The 11,576-nt window shown below is 35.5% G+C and overlaps 1 protein-coding gene and 1 long non-coding RNA gene across 2 annotated transcripts; one reads left to right on the forward strand and one right to left on the reverse strand.

Annotated features, from left to right (window-relative positions):
* Positions 1-4,169: 4,169 nt before the first annotated feature.
* zgc:193711 lies at positions 4,170-6,386 on the reverse strand. The gene is made up of 4 exons (NM_001128753.1): positions 6,333-6,386; positions 4,804-4,853; positions 4,639-4,667; positions 4,170-4,552 (listed from the first exon to the last, which is right to left on the reverse strand). Exons 1-4 carry the CDS (start codon positions 6,362-6,364, stop codon positions 4,238-4,240), a joined length of 426 nt encoding a protein of 141 aa, NP_001122225.1. The 5' UTR covers positions 6,365-6,386; the 3' UTR covers positions 4,170-4,237.
* A 3,163-nt stretch (positions 6,387-9,549) lies between these two features.
* Positions 9,550-11,476, forward strand: LOC141385626 (uncharacterized). The gene is made up of 2 exons (XR_012406389.1): positions 9,550-10,492; positions 10,533-11,476. It is a non-coding gene; the product is annotated as an uncharacterized lncRNA (long non-coding RNA).
* The last annotated feature ends 100 nt before the right edge of the window (positions 11,477-11,576 follow it).

The raw sequence follows: 11,576 nt of genomic DNA on the forward strand, positions 1-11,576 counted from the left end.
TCTCCCTGTTGGATGCAAAGTAGCTCCTCGCCAGCGTTACGACCACCCTCCGGATGATCAAACACAGTGCAAAAACGTTTGAGAAAGTCATTAAACGAGGGAAATATCGGGGTACTGTCTGGCCAAACTGCAGTAGCCCAGTCTAGCGCTTTCCCAGTGAGCAGTGAGCACACAAAAGCAATTTTCCCATTATCGTCCTTAAACAGATGGGGCTGTTGGGCGATAAACAGTTTACATTGCAATAGGAAGCCTTTACATTTTGCTGGGTTACCTGAGAACTTGTCAGGGAATGCCAGTCGAGCTCCGGAAGTCATCGGAGGTTGTGTAACAACAATTGGACTCGGAGAGTAGTTGGCGGTGGGTTGCGCAGTGGCAGCAGCTTGCAGGTTTTGTAGAGATTTCACCAGTTCGTCTGTTAACTGAGTTAGATGTGTTAGTTGTTGTTGGTGAGTAGACAAAACCTGAGCTTGTGTTGTGACTTCGTGAGACAAAACCTGGATGGCTGCGGGATCCGTGTTGGGCGAAGTCTTCTGTAACGGGGAGACTGACACGGAAGGATCCATTTTGCAGTATTTATTAAGTCACACTTAAACATCAACAACTCGCACGGCTGTGCGGACATACAACATACACATCAAGGGAGACGTAGCAGATAACAGACACAGTGTGATTACCAGGCTTGGGTCAGAGGCAGGCAGCGTGATTCAGAGTCTGTGTAACAGGCTTTGGTCAGGGGCAGGCAGCGAGAATCAGAGTCCGAGGAAACAGGCTTTGGTCGAGGGCAGGCAGAAGACAGAGCAGAGTCGTGAAACGGGCTGAAGTGGTAAACGGGAGATCAGGCAGGATAGAACGCTCAGAAATGCTGGCCGGGGCTAAACAAGACTTCGCACTGAAGTGTGTGTGTGAGCTGCTTATATGTGGTACGTGGGTCATTAGTGGAATGGAGAACAGGTGTGCTGGGATCAGGTTGAATGGATGACGTAATGGTTAGAAGTCCGGAGATGGTGACCTCTGCTGGCCAGCGAGGGGAATGACTGGGACCGAGTCGGTGACAGTGTGACAGAATATCTTTAAGTTTAAAAGCAACAATTTTCTTCATAGGTTATACTTCAGGCAAAAATTGGGCTATAAAATATAGAATTAAGGTATTTCATTAAATAAGGTATAACATTAAATAAGGTATCTCATTAAATTTGAACCTTATAATCAAAATTATAAATCAAAACTCAAGAAAAAGTTAAGGTGTGAGGGTGGCCACTACAGCGGCCAATCATATGCATAGTTAAATAAAATCTGCAGTTATACAATATAATGTATTGTCCAACAATTAAAGTGAAATATATTTTTCTATTTGTATTTTTTAAATCTTCTGTCTTTTTAACACAGCGTGTTTATAAAAGTTGGTGCATAGAGAGGAAAGAGTTTGTTTTCCTTAGCCCACTCACCTGTGTGTAACGCACTCAGATTTCTACAATGATCTTTGAGGGTATTTTTTATGACAGGTTCATGGGAAAAAATGTTTTTGCCTGCAATAAAATAAAAATGCTTAATTGTCTTACCCCAACATTAGTCAGATGTGTGTGTGTGTGTGTGTGTATATATATATGTGTGTGTGTATGTATAGGCTGCTTATTTTTAAAATACAAATTTATTACATCATATATCATTAGAAAAAAAAGGAATCTGGTTTTAAATTAAAATTAAGGTTTTAAATTAAAAACTAGCCTACTGTCAATAATTAGGCAAATAACAAACTGGGCCAGCACATTCAACTTTCCTCAGTTCGAATTTGGGACACTGAATTTGGGACTAAGCAAAGTCTCAACGATGCAACAGCAAAAACTTTCTTCAATGGGTTATTTTCCTAGGCATTTGTACAATTTAATATGGCATAGCAGTCAAAATAGGACAAATGAGCTCATGGGACAAATTCTGGACCTTTGTCAGTGAGAGGTGGATCTTACAAACCACCCAAATTTCTCCTGGCTAAGGGGCCAAATTGATATATATATATATATATATATATATATATATATATATATATATATATATATATATATATATATATATATATATATATGAAGCCAACAATTGGGTTTGTCCACATTTGATTCAACATAGGGTTAAAATAACCAAGCATTTTTTAGTTTATAGTTCCCTCTTAAGAAAAATCAGGGTTCTGTTTTTATTACTGGCATAGGGCATAGATTCCTGAATAATGTGGAAACCCCCAACAACTGGGTTAATAATAATAATAATAATAATAATAATAATAATAATAATAATAATAATAATAATAATAATAATAATAATAAGTAAAAATTAAAAGTGTATTTCCATATTTGACTGAACATCATAAAAATGTTTTTATATAATAGTTAGTAATAATTATAAAATTTAGTAAATGTCTCACCTTCAGCATGATGTTGTTATTCAGTTATTCTTTATTTCTATATTGTTTTTTTTTTACAATGTAGATTGTGTTAAAGCAGCTTAACATAGAAGTTCTAGTGAATTAAAACTGTGTCAGACCAGTTTTCAGAGTTGAAGTTCAGTTCAATGTGGTTTAATTTTCACTGCTGAGCGCGGAAAGTCCAAACACTGAAGTGCAAATCCATCGATGCGCAGCTCCTCAAGTCCCAATGCTATGACCAGCAGAGGGCATCAACTCATAATGAATGAAACAATATTCCACTACTAATTGTCCAGGTGAAACGACTTCGATTTGAAAGGAGAATTGAGTAATCTGACGTCAAATAACTTTTTACCAATATTAAATGTTTTGCCTTTTGGAAATCTAGTTCCCACTTGCTATGAAATACTGTTTTATTTTATGAGTTTAATGATAAACATTTCTATAAAAATTTGAGTGTTGTTTGACAACACAACTAAAACCATAACTTACCAATTAGTTAACTCATAGCACAAAAAATGTTACAGGTGAAGTCAAATTTATTTGTCGCTCTAAATTATAAACCCCTGTTAATTTTCCCTTAAATTTCTGTTTAAAGGAAATATTTTTTTCAACACATTTCAAAACATTATGGACGCTGGTGTTTAAACTGTTTATGGACGCTCCTTAAAATATTCAAGTCCTTGTAATTTAAAGTTTCATTTTCAAGTACTTTTAACGCTTGTGTACATCTAAAATATAGTAGACTGTACAGACTGCTCATCATTCAAAATATCCAAACACTGAAAATAACCATTAAAAGAAGACAGTTGGAGTTGGTACAGACAGATAATTCTCATCCTAAATGGGAGCATAATGAAATTTTTTATGATAGCAACATCAAGTATTTGATATCTGGAAAAATGCTATGAATGTACTTTTTTATATTACGTATAATATTTGTGTTTAACGGAAGAAAAACATTTGTTAAGACTGGAAACAAGTGGATGATGATGAGAAAAATTATGACCAAATTAACATTTTCATGTGAACACCAACCACTGTAGGAAGGCTATACACTGTAAAACCCATAAACAGGGGTCTCCAAACTCGGTCCTGGAGGGCCAGTGTCCTGTTTATTTTAGTTCCAACCCCAATTAAACACATCTGAACCAGCAAATCAAGCTCTTTCCAGGAATACTAGAAAAGTCCACAGAGGTGTGTTAAAGGAAGTTGGAGCTAAACTATGCAGGATATCGGCCCTCCTGGACTGAGCTTGGACAACCCTGCCATAAAGTTAAGGTAACTCAAACCATTTAAGTAAAAAAAATAAATAAATCCTAATGAGTACTATGAACTTAATCCATTTCAGTTGAGGTAGTGAGGTAACTAACTCATTACCTTCAACACTGAGTTCAAAACTCTTATCAAATGAGTAGAATTAACTTTCAGTCAATTTTGAGTTATCTACACTCATTTCATTTGATAAAGTTGAGTGTTGGGTTTTACACTGTAGTTAAAATAGACTTTAGCTGGAAAAAAATGCACCTACAGCATTAAACCAGACAAACACCGCTATTAATCTTTTAATAATTTTCTATTGATGAACTAGTATACAGTAAATGTATAATAAATGACAAAAATACACTCAAATTTGCTTTTGTAAAAGAACAATAGTACAAAAAAAAAATTCTTTACGGCATTTTTGTTTTTGTAAAAAGACAGTAAACTTTAAAAAAAAAAAAAGTGTTTTTCAGCATGACATACAAAATATAAATCACATTTATTTTCTCAAGGGCACAATATAAAAGAGTATTTCATTTTAAAACATGTTTAAAAACGTCATCATGCTCGCTTTGACTGGACGTTCTTCTTCTGGGACATCCTTGGTCTTGGTAGTTCTCCAGGTGGGATGAATAAATCTGCAGGTTCAGCTGACGTCTGTGTTTTTGCAGGAGTTGTAAAGTCTATAGTTGCATACTGTGTATTTTGAACACTTGAAATTTGTCTGTTTTCTCTGCTGGCCACATTTTCAGACTGCAGGACTTGAACGTCTGCATAATGTAAACCATCCTCATTCGGTTTTCGTTTTTTATTGACCTGGGCATACTGTGGTTCAGATGTCACGCAGTCATACACATGGATATCAACATGGGCCTGCTGTGGGAAATAAGATGTTGTCACAAAAAATGTACATATGGTTGAATAAAAGTGAAATGTTGTAGTGTCCTGTTCATTTAACACACCTGATGGGAAGGAACTGCAGATGAAGCTGCTATAAAAGTAGTACATTGGTTAATAGGAATCAACATTACAACAGTTGGTTAATCAAATAATTAACACTTTTGTGATAATCAATGTATAATTTTTATCTGTTATCTAATATCATAAATGTTTGTTTGATATCTTACCTTTTCCTTTTGCCCGTTTCTGTGAAAGTTTTCTTGGATTTATTCCCCATCTAAGGAAAAAAAGCATACTAACATTTTAATGTTAATGTTTTCCCTAAATGACAAGTTTATAAAATTATTCCTTAAAAATGTACAAGTACAGCTTTGTATAATATAAATTAGTATAATTTTAATTGACTTGACTAATATACAGTTGAAATCAGAACTATTAGCCCCCCTTTGAATTTTTTCTGTTTAACAGAGCAAGGGAATTTTCACAGTATGTCTGATAATAGTTTTTCTTCTGGAGAAAGTGTTATTGGTTTTATTTCAGCTAGAATAAAAGCAGCTTTTAATAAAAAAAAAAAAAAATCATTTTAAGGTCAAAATTATTAGCCCCTTTAAACTATTTTTTTTCTGATAGTCTACAGAACAAACCATCATTATACAATAACTTGCCTAATTAGCCTAACCTGCCTAGTTAACCTACCTAAGCCTTTAAATGTCATTTTAAGCCATGTAGAAGTGTCTAGTCAAATATTATTTACCGTCATCATGGCAAAGATAAAATAAATCAGTTATTAGAAATGAGTTATTAAAACTATTATTATAGAAATGGGTTGAAAAAATCTTCTCTCCAATCAACAGAAATTGGGGAAAAATTTCAAGCTTCAAATAAAAAAAATATTCTACAGTATTTTTGTTTACCATAAACAGTTTAATTACATTAAGCTGTAAGAAAATAATTATGAATATACAATTGTAAATTGCGTTTTTTTTAAACTTAAACAGGTTAAAACACTTAAAACAACAGCTGATCGGAATTTATATTAAAGTAACCTACACTGTAAACGTTGACGTTATCAAATGAAATGAGTGTAGGTAACTACTACTAATTTGAAAAGAGTTTTGAACTCAGTGTTGAATGCAACAAGTTAATTAAATACCTCATTACTTTAACTCAAATGGAGTAAGTTCACATAACTCATATAGATTAGTTTTTGAAACTATTGTTGCTATCGGTTGCCTCAAAAGGTTTGAGTTGCCCTAAATTATTGGGTTTTACAGTGTATAGAAGAATATTAATTGAACTGAAACAATTAAAGTGAGTTTATTTCACTCAATTTGCAATGAGGTTTGTTTAGAAAAATATTACTTCTGCAATAAACACTCTTTTTAAAAGGAAGCTAAACATATAGTATTTTTTTCAAAAAGGATATGAAAAATGAAACCTCATAGCACATAAACGCTGATAAAAAAAATATCTGGTACATCTTTTCTCTAGTCTCAAACGCATTTGACAACATTTACGCTTATAAACATACGATATCAAATATGAACAAGGACCATGTTTTCCCCCCTCAAAAAAATCCTTCTTTAAAATGTTATTTTGGGTAGATTACCAATTAATAACAGTAAATCTATCCTCCTCATCAAGATCCTACTGCTGTCAAACAATCACGGACCCGGTCGAATATAACAGTAAAGCTTAAATATTCAGTAAACTGCACGTTTCCAAAAGTTAAAGACATATGGATGGCTATACTTACTTGTCCAGTGTTTTGGTAACATGGCTCCCCATGGCAAAGGTTGTCGTCAGCACACAGTTAGCCTTGTGTTGATCATTTGCTCTTTTTCCATTTCCTTGTTCTTCTGTAACCGGAGTCCTGCAGGTGTTCCTGTGAAAAAAGCTACCTTTGTACCGCGACTGCAACGCAACGCCCCTATCGTTGAGGCTGATCTTAAGGTCACGAATGTTTTACAATGCCTTTAAAGACGTCGAATTAAATATCCTTGCAGTTATTCATTTATAAGAAGAATGGAAGTAGTTTGGTAAAGCAGCAGAGCCATTTCCCTGGTTATGCACTTTTTTAGTGCCATGTGTTTACATTGGGCAGCTTGTATTGCATCTTTACTTCGAGTGTAAAAAGAGACAAGTGATCGATTCTAGACGACCACTGATTAAAACGAACGTAGTTTTTTCTAATGCTTAATTTAATATGCAAAGACAGCTGTGCATTGAACATATTGTAGCATATTATTTCCCAGAAAATATTGCTATGTTTGTAATCACCCCAAGTACTCTATTCATTAAGTGTATGGTTACATTAAAATGCACGATTGTTTGTGATTCTTTATTTAACTTTTTACCAAGATCTACTTAACGGGATAGTTCACACCAGAAAAAAAACATCATTTACTCTCCCATGCTGTTTTAAACCTTAGATAGAAGATCCTTAGATAAAATAGTTTTTTCTATTATGGAAGTCAATACCATCAACCAATATTTTAAAAAAGTGTCTTTTTGTTTAACAGAATAAAGGAACTAAAGATTTTGATGAAGTAAATAATGAGTACTGGCAGCGCAGTAGGTAGTGCTGTCGCCTCACAGCAAGAAGGTCACTGGTTTGAACCTCAGTTCGGCTCAGCTCAGTTGGCGTTTCTGTGTGGAGTTTGCATGTTCTTCCTCTGTTCGGTTTCCTCCAGGTGTTTCGGTTTCCCCCACACTCCAAAAACATGCGGTACAGGTGAATTGGGTAGGCTAAATTGTTCGTAGTCTATGAGTGTGTGTATGATTGAGTGTGTGGATGTTTCCCAGAGATGGGTTGCAGCTGGAAGGGCATCTGCTGCGTAAAAACGTGCTGGCTAAGTTGGTGGTTCATTCAGCTGTGACGACCCCGGATTAATAAAGAGACTAAGCTGACAAGAAAATGAATGAATGAATGAATGAATGAATGAATTGAAATTTATTTGACTCATTTTTGGGTGTACTATCAATTTAAGATTGAATATCATATGCCATGTAGTCTATGCTTTGTTAAATATAAGCAGTTGACCATATGAATTATATACTGAATCATAGAAGACAATGACAAATTTGACTGTTTGACATGTGAAAACATCAGATGATACAAGTGGCCTGCATGATTGTGCTGTATTTATAATGTGATCATGGAGGTTCAGCAGGACATCAAAGATTACCTTAATATTCCTCACTGAAGTTGATGAAATAATTATTCACCTGAATTAATAGTAAAAAAATAGTGCCAAATAACAGTGAAAGTGGTTAGTAGAATTATAGAGGGAATCACTTTAAGACTTTAACTATACAACATCTGTCATCAAACGGATGATGGTTCAACCAAAAATGAAAATGACCTGACCATTTAATGTTCCTCATGAGGTTTCAAATCTGATAAGTTTCTCTCTTCCATTGAACACAAAAGATCTCATCTCATCTCATCTCATTTTAGTTCGCTTTTCCAGGGCCGGGTCGCGGGGGCAGCAGTCTTAGGAGAAAACCCCAGACTTCCCTCTCCTCAGACACGGGATCCCAAGGTGTTCCCAGGCCAGCCAAGAGACTTCCAGTGTGCCCTGAGTCTTCCCCGAGACTTCCTCTAGGTGGCGCATGCTTAGAAGCTCAGAAGATCCTCGAGCTCGGGGCTCCCTCTCGTTTGAAGGGCAAGAGGGGAGTTTGAGCTATGGTATGTTTTGAGAACTTCCCTGCTGTTTATGGCTAATGACTAGTTAGGAATTGCTATAGAGAGATATACTGCTGTCTAAGAGCTAATCTGTGGTTTAGACAATTCACTTTTTTCGCATGTCTTTGGACAGCAGGAGGAATCCAAGGAAACCAGGGGAAACCCATGCGAGCACGGGGGAACATGTAAACTCCACACAGAAATGTCAACTGCTGTAGGATGGACTTGAACCAGTGACGTTCTTTCTGTGAGCCAACAGTGCTAACCACTGGGTCACTGTGCCACCCTATCTAGAAAGAGGGAGGAAGAGTAGGGGTGAAAGGGAAATTCTTCAAGATGTAGAAAACTGAGGTGAGAAACTTTGGTTATTTACAGTGTGTTAGGATTCATCTGATTTGTGCACCATGTGCTAGCTGATGTGGGACCAGCTGTAGTCAATCATAAGCAAGTGATCATCTCGAAATTAGTTTATAAACTTCAACTAAATAATATATTTCACTCTGAAGCTTACTACAGAAAGATCTGTTGAAGAACCTATGTTTAGCTACTTCATTCACATCTCTTGTCTTAAACCCCAACATTTATTTGCCAATTTTTTGCCCTTTAGAGATTAGAGTACTGAGTCTTTCTGGCCAACCAATGGCAGATGAAAACCTCATTCAAAATATTTTTATCCAGATGTAACAAAACTCGGGCAGAAAGAAACTCCAGCAAGTTTTTACGCAGTGGATGCCCTTCCAGCCGCAACCCATTTTTGGGAAATAATTTATTGTCACAACTTATAAAATTCTATTGTGCTGATTTATGCTCAAGAAAATAAATGTTATCAATGTTTAAATGGTTTTTCACTCAAACAAAATGAATCACGATGAAGTTTATCATTAACTGTTTGTAATCTTTTGATTTTATTTAATTTGTCAGTTTTTATGTATGTATTTTGTCAAATTTCTTAGAATCAATCTAAATCTGTTAAAATTAAACACTATTAGCTTTAATAAGTTAGACTAAACTTAATGTGTTTTAAATTGAAAAGAATTTAAATCACATTGGATTTATTGATATTATTGCATAAATCTTATTCTTATTTGTTCCATTTATGTTTATCTGACAAATATCATTCACAAAGTTTATTAGTTTAATTATGTTTGCAATCCAATTACGTTTATAATTTGTAATCCAAATAGATGAAAATATGAAATCCGAATACATAAATCTTTGTTGCGCCTAAATATATATTTTTTAAATGTTTGCTGCTTAGTTGTGTGATACGTGATGCACTACAATCCAAAACTTTGGTTATTCTTTATTCACATTTCTTGTCGGAAATCAATACATTTATCAAAGTGGACAGTGAATGCATTAAGTCTTTTTAAAAATCTTTTTGGTTTTTATTCATCCTGAAAAAAAAATTAAGCAAAAATTTGTATAGAACAACAATTATCAATAACTGATAAGACTAAGCATCAATCAGCATATTAGAATGATTTCTAAAGAACCATGTAACGCTAAACAATGATGCATTCATGCTTTACCATCATAAAAATAAAGTACACTTTAAAATATATTAGTAACACTGACTTCGTTTACATGGACATCAGCAATCATATTATTTGCCTTAATCTGAATAAGACAATCATGTCTTAAAGGTATTTACATGAAGCATCAGCCAATCAGATCGCTGTATGCAAATACACCAGCTAGACAGTGCCCTACTGCTGACTGAATTTCATTGGCTGACGCTGCTATGACGATCGCATTAGCCCCAGCTTCAGACACGCCTTAAGTCAAGCTGTAACGAAGTGGCTGACACAGAGGGATCCATTTGCAGTATTTTTATTAAACACAGTTTAATAACAAATAGCACACAGGTGTTGTGCATGTGCAAACTCGCATCAAACACAGTAGTATATCGTCGTTGTGCTGGCGGCTGGTAAACACAGGATGAGTATGCAGGCATGGGTCAGAGGCAGGAGGCTAGTATCAGAGTCGGTAAGCAGGCTAGAGTTCAAGGCAGGTGGCGTGGATCAAAGTCGGGGTTCAGGTAAAGGTACAAGGCAGGCGGCAGGCAGGGCTGGGTCAGTAAATAGAGCAAGATCACAACGGGAAGGCAGGCAAGGATGAGAAACGCTCAGTAGTGTTAGCCGGGGCAAAACAAGACTTCGCACTGACTGAGTGTGTGTGTGCTGCTTATATGTGTGAGTGTGTGATTAGTTGGATGAGCCACAGGTGTGCCAGCTGTCAGTGTAAGTGGATGACGTAATGGTTTAGAAGTCCGGTGATAATGACCTCTGCTGGCCAGCGAGGGGAATGACTGGTACCGAGTCGGTGACACAAGCATTGACACTAAAGCCCTGTGTGAAAGGGGCGTAAGGCAAGTCATTTCACAAGCTTATGATTAAATTTCATATTAGGAAACAACAACAAAATTGAAAAACAACTGTCTCTTTAGTTTCACTTCTGAACATCCAAATCACAGAAAATCTGCAGTAAAAGAGTATCCTCAGTCTATAGCGATCAATGATACTGTACTAGTAGGCAGGGCTTTATCAACATATTGACAGTTACACTTTTCCCCATTCAAAAAGATACGAGTGACATGTCTTGTGTATTCTGAACTGTTTAAAAAGTATCAAACTGTTAAAATGTTTACATGTCTGTACTGCACTTCAATAAAGCGGCTAAAATTGACATACTCCACATGTCTTAATCCGACTTATGTTTAATTTGATTATTACCTTAATCAGATTAAATTAATCAGAAAATCAATGTTAACATCGTAGACTTTCATTCAGGGTATTGTCTTAATAAAAAATACTGTCATATTAAAATCAGATTATTGGTTTCCATGTAAACATATACTTAGTGTAATAATAATTTACAATATTACTGTTTTGATGAGTATATGCAGGCACAGGACGTCAACAAGACGTCATATTGAAGTTGTACTCCAATGTACCCCATCGTCTTGGGGATGTTGTATTTTGTTTGGAAATGAAAATCGGGTTGACGTCGGAACCCAACGTCAGGCCGACATCAATATCTAACGTCCAACCTAAAATCAAACTATAATAAACCAAATATCAACATCTAATCATGCTACACTTTGACTTTTTGTCGACGTTACCTCTATGACATCTATCAGATGTTGGATTTTGCTCACTTTCCAACAACCTTAAATCTACCAAATATCAACAAAATTTGACTTGGTTATTGGTCAATAAAATAACAATGTCCTTAGCTGCTTGCTAGACGTTGAATTTTGGTAAATCTAACCTAATATTAACATCTTATGATGTTGTGTGCCTGCTGGGA

This window comes from Danio rerio, chromosome 5, assembly GCF_049306965.1.
Source record: "Danio rerio strain Tuebingen ecotype United States chromosome 5, GRCz12tu, whole genome shotgun sequence".
Taxonomy (NCBI): Eukaryota; Metazoa; Chordata; class Actinopteri; order Cypriniformes; family Danionidae; genus Danio; species Danio rerio.